The following is a 13,298-nucleotide window of genomic DNA, read 5'->3' on the forward strand; positions in this document are numbered from 1 at the left end:
GAGGCAATGAAATACTGCAAACCAAAAAAGATTGAGTATTTTATGGATGATGTTCTGAGTTAGAAAAATCTTTCTAGATTCCATGAACTACTGGAAATGTGAACAAAATTATCAAAGTTAGTAAAATAGAAGTTTAAAGACACACTAAAACAAATGAAAACTCAGATGTGTAGTTATTTCATTTCAATTTATAGAAAAATGTTTTCTATCCGTGAAAATACATACACACTTTATTTTGTAAGTTTCTCTACCATGCTGGTGAAAATGGACAGCAATTAATAGTTACACTTCAAGAAAATGGGACTTGAATACACAACAGAGTTTAAGATATAATTTACTTTTCAGCTCATCTAAACATTTGAAAAAAATGTTTTAAAATTGTTCACAAATTGTGACATATTTTAACAAATTTTGGAAACATGATTAAGTAGGTTTGGAATTCTAGAGAGGTAATCAAGTTTTCTAACCTCTGGCTGAAATAGATTATCCTACTTTATTTACTTTTAGAGTAAGGCAAAGGGAAGAAGGGCCTGAGTGTAAATAAGTGAACTTTAGTTGTTAAAAATCTTACCTTGCTGGGCTGGGAATATGGCCTAGTGGTAGAGTGCTTGCCTCGTATACACGAAGCCCTGGGTTCAATTCCTCAGCACCACATATATAGAAAAAGCCAGAAGTAGTGCTGTGGCTCAAGTGGTAGAGTGCTAGACTTGAGCAAAAAAGCCAAGGACAGTGCTCAGGCCATGAGTTCAAGCCCTAGGACTGGGAAAAAAACAGAAGCAAAAAAAAATCTTACCTTGCTACTTTTGCTCTGTTACTAAGTGTCCGGAGCTGAGCTAGCAAGTAAGCTCATACTGACCTCTGGCTGTGCTGATGTCGCCAGAATGTCGGGAGCCAAACTTGCAGCTAGATTCATTCTTACCACTGGCTGTGCTGTTATCGCTAGGATGTACCAGATGCAAGGACCTTTGTTCACGGGCACTATCTGGAATTGCTTTGCCATTGTCTGCACCTTGCTATGTCCGCTGGAGTAGATTCCTATGTTAATCTACCTTTTCCTGTGTTTACTGTAATCAAATGTTTGTGAACTTCAAAGCCCCTGTGTGTTCTTAAATTTTAACAACCCTATGCTATTCCCTGGTTCCAAAACTGCATATAAACTGGAAGTTAAGAATAAACTTGGCTGCAGTCTTGAGTCTCAATCTCGAGATGCAGACCTCCCGTACCCCATCTTTGCCTCTTGTCTTTTTTCTCTTGTCTTGTATTTTTCCTTTTCCTTAATCCTCGCCGCCCTCAGTCAGGATTCCCGTTCACTGCTGGCTGGCTCGGCAGGACTAAGTTAAAATCATTTTGTTTGTTTCATGTAACTTATCTAATAAAAAAAAGCATGGACAAGTGTCAAGGGATGGTCTGTTTTGATACCCAGCTACAAAGGGAATAGGGTAAGTGGTCAGTAGAGAAAGGCAAAGGAGGCTCTGAGGATGACACAAGGAACCTACCCGAATCCCCAAAGGACGGTATTACCTTGGGAATTAGTTCTATGAAAACTTTGTTTGCAGTTTCTAAACAGGTGCACAAAATGCTTACTTTTTCAATTGTTCCACATCAGAGTTACTTTCTGGCAAGATCCTGATTCCCCGGCCATAACTGGTACCTCCATGGAGATGAAATTCCAGTCTTAATGGTGAAGGCTGGGCCTCTGAAGTCACTGACTGGAGCTTGGTATGGAGGCTATAGATTCTGAGAAAGCTTCCAACCTAAAAACCAAGCGTTTATTATTTACAAATAGGTTTGAATGATGAGCACATGAGGGTTTATTTTACTACGTCTTCCTTACTATGCTTCATTTTTAAATAAAATTTAAGTGACAGAATGCTACTTATTTCTATAAACTGTAAATATGAAAAAACTGCGATTATCAGAAATTCCTTCTGGAGGCAGTGTTGTATTTTTTAAAACTTGGCTGAATGTATTATGAAATGTACCCAATGATCTATTATAAAAATTCAATGCTGTTTAGTTTTGTCAATAATGGATTATTTCAAAACAGAATTAAAGAGATTATAATAGTTATAAAAGTATAGCTTAAAGATCTAAAAGCTTACTTCAATATAGAAATACAACTATGCATATTAAGAAGTCACTATTTCCTTATTGTCCTGTTTTTTGCTTTTTTTTTTTTTTGCTGGTCCTTGGGCTTAAACTCAGGGACTGGGTGCTGTCCTAAGTCTTTTTTGGTCACGATTAGTGCTCTATCACTTGAGTCATAGTTCCACTTCACTATTCCTTTAGAAAAATAATTGAATTGTTCTCCACCAGTCACTGAATTTGTCTTTAGATATAATATTTTAAATTTTGTCTTTCCCTCAAAATAGTCAAATTACTCATTGGATAACTAATACAAACATAATTATGATGATGTATGTTTTATAAATATATATGTTATATGTTATATACATACTTAGAAGAGATGTTTCCAATTAAGAAATGTCCATTCCATTTTATAACTGTTATAACATGTTTTATTAGCTAAAACAAATTTTATAACTTAAAATTCAAGGAAATAAACTTCAAGTTAATTTAGTCTCTAAACTTTTTGTCACAAAAATACATTGAACCAAAATATACCAAATGATCAAAATATTTTATAAAATTAACATACAACCACAACCCCTTCCCCCCCCATGAATTTAAAGCGGTAATAGTGAACACTTTGCTATTCACCTTAAGGGATTTTGCCACTTTAACATGGTTATCATAGACTACGACGTCTATTATCAGATTCTGGAGACGGTCTATTTGATTTAAGTCACCCTCAAGAATATACTCTCGTGTCAAGACTCTCCACGATGGAAACGGTGGCATCTTGCCATCCCACACCTGACACAAAGAGGACAGAGCAAACTTAAGCATCTTCATGAAAAAAAAAATCACCACAAAACCATTTTCCTTTTCGGTAATACTACTTAAAATAAATGCTTTTACATATCTGTAATATTTTAAATGTGATATATATTAATTTCTGATTGTAAAAAGACTAAATATGACTGATAGGTAACATGAAAAATGAAGAATGTGGGAAAGTCACACAGCTGGACCTCAAGCATGAACCAACTGACCTTATCTTTTTTCATCTGTTCATATATAAAACATACATTTTTAAGTGTTTTCATATAAACTGCTTTTACAGTTTTGTTTTTTGGTTTTCTCTTTTTTAGTACTATATCAGAAAATTTAATATTATTCTCAAGTATAATTTTTAATGTATTCATATTATTTTATGATAAGGATAAGCTAAATTTATATGCACAATCTTTATTGGATTGATTCATTTTTTTCTACATTAAATGATTCAGAGATTAGAGATGTAGCATATAGGTAAGAAACGCTTGCCTGGCCTATATCATAGGCAAGGCTCTTGGTTCAAGTCCTAGAACTACAAAAAACAAGCAAAGAAATAAATCAGTAACTACTATGTTGCAAATAAAGCCTTCCAAGAATCTTTGTTAACATTCTTTTTTTTTTTTGCCAGTCCTGGGGCTTGAAATCAGGGCCTGAGCACTGTCCCTGGCTTCTTTTTGCTCAAGGCTAGCATTCTACCTTTTGAGCCACAGTACCACTTCCAGCTCTTTTTGTGCAGGTGCTGAGGAATCAAACCCAGGGCTTCATGCATGCTAGGCAAGTACTCTACTACTAGGCCACATACCGAGCCCACTTTGGTAACATTCTTAGAATACTTATTCTTATGTTGGAAATGTATCCTGTATGTCATTCCCATCCCCCCTTGGTTTTCACTAGGAAAGTCTTATAAAAGGTACAGATAGAAATGTTTTCTTTACATCAGTGTTTAAGAATATGAAAGGGGCTGGGGATATGGCCTAGTGGCAAGAGTGCCTGCCTCGGATACAAGAGGCCCTAGGTTCGATTCCCCAGCACCACATATACAGAAAACGGCCAGAAGCGGTGCTGTGGCTCAAGTGGCAGAGTGCTAGCCTTGAGCGGGAAGAAGCCAGGGACAGTGCTCAGGCCCTGAGTCCAAGGCCCAGGACTGGCAAAAAAAAAAGAATATGAAAGAATGAAAATAGTGGGTGCTAGAAAAGGAAATTAATTCTGGGCTAGTATGTCAAACACATCTGGGAACAAGGACACAGAGCACTGTCCACTCTCTATGACTTCTTGGCTGATTCAAAGATGATCAGAATAACAAGCATTTGGAAACTATCCATTGCCTACTTATGAGACAGGCAGTAAGGAGGAGGAAAATTCACATTAATGAATCAAGAAAGTGAATAAAGTGACAAAGCGAATGATCTTGACAGGAAGGCAGATATTTTCACATACAAAAGTACATGGAGGGCTGGGAATGTGGCTTAGTGGTAGAGTGCTTGACTAGCATGCACAAAGCCCTGGGTTTGATTCCTCAGCACCACATACACACAAAAAGCCAGAAGTGGCGCTGTGGCTCAAGTGGTAGAGTGCTAGCCTTGAGCAAAAAGAAGCCAGGGACAGTGTTCTGACCCTAAGTTCAAGCCCCAGGACTGGCAAAAAAAAAAGTACATGGATAAAAACAATAGGAAGAGTCTGTTTTAAAAAATGTACCTTTAGAAGAAATGATGCTTCATCCACTTCTGCTGTGCCCAATAGCTGACAAGTCAGGTCAAAATACTGCATCGGCTGAACATTACACAATTGCACTAAGGTTAAAGAAGGGGAAATATGTGTAGATGCCCAAACTCTTAAGGCTTCTACCATTTTTTGGTCCCCAGCTGAGAAGGAATAGCACTTGCTGGAAGTGCGAGGTGTGACAGGAGCTCCCAAAGTTCCCTCAAACGTCAGAGATGCAAACCCAGAGGTGTTGATGCCCTGAGGCTCCATTTTATATTGCTGGATCTAAGAAAGGGGGATACAGGAGAAAACAGGTACAGACAAAATAATTTGCTGGTACCAAAACCTAGAAATTAACAGAGTAATTAATTCTGTACATGAACAAAATACAAATTTTTATGTTTTAGAACATATTTTGTGGTTCAGAGCTTGAAAAGGTTCTCAAGTTTATGAATTTTCAGGAAAATTCAACCTAAAATCACAATGATATTACCCTACACAACAAAACACCAATAATGAAAATACCAGGAGTTAGTGAAATGTGCAACAAGTGAACTTCTCTTCTGTGGTTGGTGGGAGTATAGACTAGTAATAGGCATTCTGAAAACTCAGGTGAGTGTAAGCATACCTAGGTTCTAGCACTGCAGCTCACAAAGCATAACAACTGAAATGTGTGTATACCTACATTTACATTCACTAAAATACATGCAATTAGACTGTTCATTACACTCTAACTTCTACAATTTGAAAACTACCTAAATGTTCAAAAACAACAATAAAAAATATACATTATGATGAATTGTCACAATAGCATAACATTTAGCAATGAAAATAAAGCCATGCAAGCAAAATAGTTATATTATGACATATGATATTAGCTTTGTTTTTAAGGAAAATAGGAGTACAAACACAGGTGAAACTCATATATGATGTTAGTAGTGATAGGATTACAGTTGCAGGTACTTGGCAGGTTAAAGTAGGAGGGCTGCTTGAGCTCAAGATGTTGAGGCCAGTTTGGGCAACATCATAAGATCTCTGTCTCCAAAATTCAACAACAAAGAAGTCATGAGCTATTGCTCCTGTCTTTTATCAAATTTTATGTGGAAAACTTTTACAGCATCAATTTAGATGTGGAAGTAAAAAGAAAGAATAGAACTAAAGCACCCATACATTTCTAGGAAAAGAGAACAGGCCATTAATCTAAATTAAGAAATATCCCACTATAAATTATTTGAGGTTAGATACTACTTACATTTCTTACTTCCTGATATAATACAACAAAATGCAACCATAATTAGTGTTAGATAGCTTTAGTGAACAACATAGAAGCCTCTCCAAACAAATACAAAAGTTTAGCAAATATGAACTATACCTTCAGCCTGTGGAAACGAACAATGTCTCCGATTTTATAAATTATGGGAAGGGCTTCATAGTTTCCACTAAACAACAGGCAAGTGAGTTTTACACTCGTCTGGTCCACAATTGTTACAACTGAACAGTAATCTAGGAAATATAAAGGTATTTATTTAGCCTTAGTATTTCAACACATTTGGTAAAATACAAATTTGCTTATTTCACAATCTTAAACCAGTGTTATTCATTAAGTCTGCCTATGGGGAGAAAAAGAAAAATAGACTTGTTTATTTTTGTTTTGGTTCTCAATGTTTCCAAATTAATCTTGATCCAAATTAATTTTAGAAAGTTTATAAACTAAAAGTTTTTTATATTACTTCAAAATGTATACTTCATGAAGCAGATGAACATATTCAAAGAAAATATACCTCTAAAATAAATACATTGAGTAGCAGTATGTCTCAGTGACAGAATGCCTGTCCAGCATGGCTGTGGTTCTGGGGTTGATTCCTATTTATACATTAGAATAAGAGTATTTAAATAGGCAAAACCTTTTATTATAATGTGTTTCGAGAAAATAAATTTTGCTGGATGCGGGTGGCTCATGCTTGTAATCCTAGCTATTGGGGAGACTAAAATCTTAAGTTGCAGTTTGAAGCTAACCTGGGCAGCAAAGTTTGTGAGACTCTTACCTCCACTTAACTACCGAAAAGCCAAAATGGGAGCCATAACCCAAATGGTAGAGCATTAGCTTTGAGCAAAAAGTTCAGGCTCAATCCCAGACCCTGAGTTCAAGTCCCAAGGCTGGGAAATACACACACACACACACACACACACACACACACACACACACACACACACAGAGCATTTTAAATTGATAGTAAAAGTTTAATTGTAGATACTTTTTCATGTGTGCTTTAAAAAACTTTACGTTCAGGAAATTCACTCCTGTTCTTTCCAAGGACCCTAGTAATAAGGGCATAGAGATTAAGAAAAAAACAAAGTATTGCAGGGAAGGCTTTCACTTGGAATTTCAATTTCTTCAGGAACTCCTTCCCTTCTTCTACCCTACGCTAGCAAATTATTTCTAGTGGTTAGTACTTTATGTTTTAGTAGAGATAATCCCTTCATTTTTCTCCCTTCACACTTTGTTTACTGGTATAATGAAAAATATTTAGTATATAAGTGAATCTAAGACTTATTCTCTACTTAGTACCACCTATAAGAACCGCACACTGAGTATATTAAGTGAATAAGGCATAATTCCTTCTTCCACAAGGCTCATTTTCCTTGTTTATTTATAGTCTCACAAACCTGATGCCATAATTTTAGCCTACATGCTATCATGTGCCAATATTTGCTAGTGTTCAGCATTTATACTCCCTGTATAGCTAATGATCATGATCAACACAGAATTAATGATGCCTATGCCACATTCCAGAATAAGAGGAAACTGACATTTAAATGTGGCACAGAAGAGCACTCAGCAGTAATGTGGTTCTGGATGCCTGGTGAACATTTTGCTAAGTACTCACATTTTAGGAAAGTGACAAAAACAAAAGGTTTTCATAAATTTCACACCCAGCTTATAATTCAAATTGCCAAGCCACAGAGACTTCTAACAATGATTCACGTTTAACCAAAGGGTCTGCAATTAAGTCAAGCTATCATAGAAAGTTAGGTATTAATAAATGTCAGTTTAGAATTATCAAATAAAAATTAGTAAGATGCAAAACACATCTTATTAATATAAATAAGTACTTAAGTTAAGCAAAGTACTTTGTTATAAGAACATCAATTGGAGGAAAATTTTATTACTGAGTGGTTAACAAATATCAAGGCCTTATATATAGAAAGTAGTATGTTAAACAATTTATACACCTTGGATTCTTAGAGAGTAGTATACATCATAAATTATTGGGTTTAACTTTGAAATAAGGTAATTTAACTTCTTAAAAAGACATAAACTCTAGCACGATCAACTCAAATGTCACCAGGTTGCATATTTTTACAAACATAAATGATAATTTCAAAGAAAATAAAATTATACTCTTTTCATTGTGATTGAGGCCTGAGGGTTAGCTAAATAAGTAAAATTATACTTTACCTCAAGTATAACATATTTATATACTCTTTCATGTATTTGTCTTGAAATTGTGTCCACTAATGAAGAATCAAACTATTCGTACAAGGAAATTTCATCTGCTAATTTATTTTATATAAAGAGACCAAAGACACCATCAGAAAAAATTCTATTATAATTCATTGCTATGAAATGTACTTCTTTCTATGCTCTGATTTCTTTCTTCAACAATAAGGATCAAAAAGGAGTTTGGTTTGTTCCTGTTTTTCAAGGAGTTTGAGGTGCATCATGAAAGTGTTGATTTGAGATTTCTCCAGTTTGTGGCTGTAGTCACTGATAACTATAAATTTTCCTCTGAGTACTGCCTTTGTTCTCTCCCAGAGGAGCTGGGTATGTTTTGTGTGTATTTTGCAGCACTGTTTACCACAATGGGTATGGAATCAACCAGGATCCCCTTAGTGAGCAAATGGATGAAAAAAATGTGGTACATAAACACAATGGAATTCTACTCATCCATCAGAAAGAATGATATTGTGCCATTCATAAGGAAATGGAAAGTCTTGGAAAATATTTATATTAAGCAAAGTAAGCTAGATCCAAAGAAACATAGGTTGCATTGTTTCCCTCATTTGTGGTAACTAGAATATGCCTATAAATCTACAAGTAAACACATTAGATGGTAAAAGAAAAAAGAATATATTGGTACATGATAAAATTATACACGTCTCTAGGCATTCACAGAGACCAAAGGAAGATATTCTTAGGAGATATCACAAAGGCTCAATAGATATGTACATCTGATCATATAAAGTAACATTTATCAAAATGAACTTCAGGAAATGGAAACGAGAGGTTTTTTTATCTCTTTGTTGCTGTTTTTGTTGTCTTTTCCTTTTGTGTTGTTTGTTCTTTGTCTGTTTTTGGGAGGGTAAGGGGGAACACAGAAATAATGGGCAAAAGGCTGAACAAATGCAGCAGTGATACTAAACACTACGTTGAAAATGTGTGGGGGTGGAATGGGAGAAACTGAGGGAGGGGGGGTAACACTGTTCAAACAGAAATGTATACTTTGTCTTATGTAATTTTACCCCTCTGTCCTCTGTATATCACTTTTATAATAACAATACATATTTTTTTTTTTACAAGAGACTCAAAAAGGAGTTTGGCCTGAGGTATTTGAAGAAGAGTTAAACCCTAGTGGAATGATAAAGATCCACATGTAATTGTGAAATTACTTAGAAAAGAGTCAAACTATTAGTGGAAGAAGAAACAGGAAATCAGCGCTTGGAAAACTGAAACCCAGGGCAAGATCTAGACTGCTACTGGCTTACTATCATTCCAAAGCCTTCAACTAAAGTTTTCATAAACATTCATATTCGTGTTTAAGTTACTCAGTTAGATTAACAATCAGAAGAAGCAGCAAATAATTTTAGAAACAAACAAAACTGTCCAAATGCATTTTTTCTAATACAGTTCCACTTCTGGGAGAAGTAAGCAGTTACTAGGGCAGTGAACAGTTCCTAATTGTGAGAGTTCAGGATGACAAAGCATCGGACTACAAGGCTTTAGGGATTGGAGGAGGATGGTTAACGGAGTTTCTAGTTTAAATAATTTACCGCTAGGCAGATTACTGATGTGTTACTAAAATAAATTATATACATCAGATGTATGACAAATGGTGTATGAGACACTACAGATATTTTTTCAGACAAGTAAACATAACAGATTTTTGAAGAATGTTAAAGCTGAAGCAAGAAAAGGCTTCTGGTTTAGAATTAAGTTTTCTCATTATTTAAAGAACATTCTAGCTGATGAATCATCATTACAAACTCAATGCATGTTGTTATCTACAACCATGGTAATTGTAAAAATTCTCTGAAGCCTGTGGTAGACAGTGAAAATCATTTGGGCTCTTTGTGCCTTAGTTTCCCCAATGAGGACAACTGCCGGGCTAAGCTCTATTCCTCCGTCCGTGTAGAGATCCTGGGCCTATCTGCCCCTCCGTGTGGTTCCCTATCACCCTCAATGTATATCCTCTGGCCAGTAGGAATTAACTGTGGAGGCGAGGTCCACGTGCAGCCTTGGTCAGCGTGTGGTTGCGAGAAGCCCTCCCCCTCCCTATACCTGCCAAGGAAGCAAGGCATGCGTGGACTCTGGAAGAAGCTTCAGAGAGTGTTCTGTGTATTCAAGGGAGGGGCTAACAGACTTATAGCAATCATGATGAGCGAAGGGGAGGGAGTGGCCAGGTGCTAGCGATAGGCTAATGAGCATGTCCATCATGGTGATGTCACACATTTCCTCTATGGGCAGAAACCACAGGCCTCCCCCCCCCCCGCCCCCAAGTACTGGGTCTCTGAGGTCTCTGGCACCATTATGAGACATGTTCTCCCAGCCGAGAGGCGGGGGCTGGTTTGCTATCTCTTCTGGCAGAACCCGGAAGGAGGTGAGACGGGCCAGCAGCCAGCCGACCCAGGTCTTAAAGGCATAGCCATCTCATACTCATCTCATAGGATGGTTCTCATAATTCCATAAGTGATGACATGTGCAATGCACCAAATAGTGCTTTGCATGGCTCAGTCCTACACTAAGTGGTGGCAGGTAGAATCAGCAAGAGCAGCCTTGACAGTATTCCGGGACTGTTCCTCACAGCCCCCTCTTCAAATAAAACTACAAAGGATTTTACAATCTGTCTAAAAACAATATCTGGTGTTGCAAACAACTTTTTTAAGATACAGTGCCGATTTGATTCATTTGCCAACTTGGTGTATAAAATGGGACATACAGATTCAAAAGATTACAAAGGAATTTCAATGTGAATTTCCAGTGAAATCTCCATTAATCTCCTTTAAATACAGTGTCATCAACATTCTAGAAAAGAATCTTATGGTTAACAAGATCTGGTCCTGAAGTGAAAATTTACTTGGGTACAAAAAAGGTTTCTGAGAAGATGGAAGCTGGAAAATGATTAACCTGTCTTACCTTATTCATGAAAAAAAATGTCAAGGACACAAAATAAGAAAACTCTAGTGGAGCAAAGGGCCAAAAGATCTGGTATCTCACTCAAAACTTAGGACGAAGAAGCTTCCCATTCGATACTGCAAAGGCAAGCTGCCCAAACAGGTTTTATTATTTTCAATCTTTCTAAGGAAGTTAAGTGCTCAACACTGCTCCCTCCAAACAAACAAACATACAATTTCAGTTAAGATTTCGTAAGAAAAATGTTTCTTTGATCATGCATTACTTTATACTCTTTCTCAAATGGAAACAAAACAACAGAGGTAATAATCTATTTTTTCAATAGTTAATATCAACAGAGAATATGGAAAGTATAGGAAGAACATTGATAGATCACCATTCCTCCATTACCTGCCTCTTGTGTAGTCTTCATACTATGTGTGTGTATATATATATATATTTTTTTTAAGCTGCTGATAAAATATTGACCTTAATGATTTTGCAATACTTCATACTAAGACTGCTGAAAAGGTATTTAACTAGATTAACTCTTTGGCAACACTTTTCATAGCTTGACAGGAATCTAGAAAAGATAACAAATAACAAATTAAGGTCTCTACTCTGCAATCTTGAGCAATTCACATAATTTTTTCAGTATGATTAAGTGTAAATTGCCTTAGAGATCCATTATAAGCAAAACCTGGTAGTTCATCTGAACAAGGTCTTTAATCAAAGAAGCAGGCACAATGAAGTACATAATCCACAAAAATTCCTCCACAAAAACTGTTTCTTCATCCTTTTTATCTGCAACACTGCTTTTTTAGACCAATCAATATTTGACCAACACTGTCTCACTGTTATACAGGTATGTGAGAGTATTACAGAAATATTCAAGTAAAAGCTATAAAGGCAAATCACTAAACCAATGGCATGTTATATGCTACAATCTTATGTCTTTTTCAAGGAAAATACTATATTATTTATCTTAAATTAAATATATACCAATTAATTAAATACATTTATTAATTTTACTTTTGCCTGGAATATAAGCAAAGCATAGTTCTCCAAAGTATCTCTGGTCCTTAATAACAAAGACTTAAACATCTGCTATAAGGGCAGAAATTCCAGAGTTTCAAATTATATTCAGTCCAACATATGTAGGAGTTGACTTCTGAAATTGAAAATTTCACTTTTTTATTTTGAAAGCCTGACAAATTTTGCTGCTTTTCCCAAGCTCTGGACTGTTGGCCTCGTCTTCCTCACCTATCAAAATAAAATTTGTTCTTGAAAATTCTGTTCTAATTGCAGGTTTCTTAGAGGCCTTTTCCTTGGGCATTTACATCTCCATTTTACTCCAGGAACCTGTGACTTGACCCTTTAAATACAGCACATTACTGTGCCTTGTACTCCATATGTGATCACAACTAAGGGAGATATGTCTCCTTTCAAAACTCAGTCTACTCTTTAATCCCTATGGACAATAGGTACAGAACAATGTCATATATGATTACTAAAACATCTGCAAGTGAATAAAAGAATGCACTACAATGTTAGGAAAGAATGAGAAAATGTTACTTAGAAATTATTAAAACCATTCAATTATACACTGATAAAACTGGGAGCTAATATCTAAATCCTTAAGCTAGTAATTTGCTAGAGGAAAAGATCTGAAAAGTCAAGAGTGAAGAGAGAAAGTTGGACAGAAGCTTCAAGTTTTGGTAAAGAAGTTACTCCTGCCTAAGAGAGTAAAACACAATGTGCAGCAATAAATACAAAATCTCCTTTCTGCGCCTCCATTTTCCAGGCAGAAAGGGCAAAATGTATGGAACAGAGTGTGAGCTCATTGAAAAGTAGAAGTTAGGCTCTTTGCAAATCCTTGAACCCTTATAAGGATATTGAGCAAAGGCCTGGATAGAGCTATTTTTGAAAAAAAGACAAACACCTGAGAAGAGTCTCACCTCACTCACCCAGCAGCACTGAAATAATTTCTCTTAGCTGTTGAGAAACGGGAAACAGTGCCTGTCTGAACTACAACCTCTATCACTTATACTGTTGTTAGTCATAATTGAGCTTTAAAATGTGCATTCAAAAAGCATGAACTAAGACATAAAATTTTCAAGCAACATCATTGCTATACAATTTCCAAATCATTAGGCAATGGCCTCGCTTTTTGTCTAAAAAAGGTCTCTTTATGTACCCCTGATGACTGAAACTGATGAAACAATGATATCACAGAATCTGAGGGACTCTTTCTCACTTTTCATATTAAGTCTTACCGAAATTAAGAATATACTCACTATCTTAC

At 36.0% G+C, this 13,298-nt stretch overlaps 1 protein-coding gene across 1 annotated transcript in view; it reads right to left on the reverse strand.

The window, feature by feature from the left end:
- Pot1 (protection of telomeres 1) overlaps window positions 1-13,298 on the reverse strand; it is a 50,292-nt gene that overhangs the window by 14,769 nt on the left and 22,225 nt on the right. Inside the window, exons 7-10 of the mRNA XM_048340160.1 lie at window positions 5,975-6,105; window positions 4,597-4,887; window positions 2,722-2,877; window positions 1,585-1,754 (exon numbers count right to left, since the gene is read on the reverse strand). Coding sequence (XP_048196117.1) covers window positions 1,585-1,754; window positions 2,722-2,877; window positions 4,597-4,887; window positions 5,975-6,105 — 748 coding nt within the window. The remainder of the gene's footprint in view (window positions 1-1,584; window positions 1,755-2,721; window positions 2,878-4,596; window positions 4,888-5,974; window positions 6,106-13,298) is intronic.

This window comes from Perognathus longimembris, chromosome 2 (assembly GCF_023159225.1).
Source record: "Perognathus longimembris pacificus isolate PPM17 chromosome 2, ASM2315922v1, whole genome shotgun sequence".
In the NCBI taxonomy this organism is placed as follows: domain Eukaryota; kingdom Metazoa; phylum Chordata; class Mammalia; order Rodentia; family Heteromyidae; genus Perognathus; species Perognathus longimembris.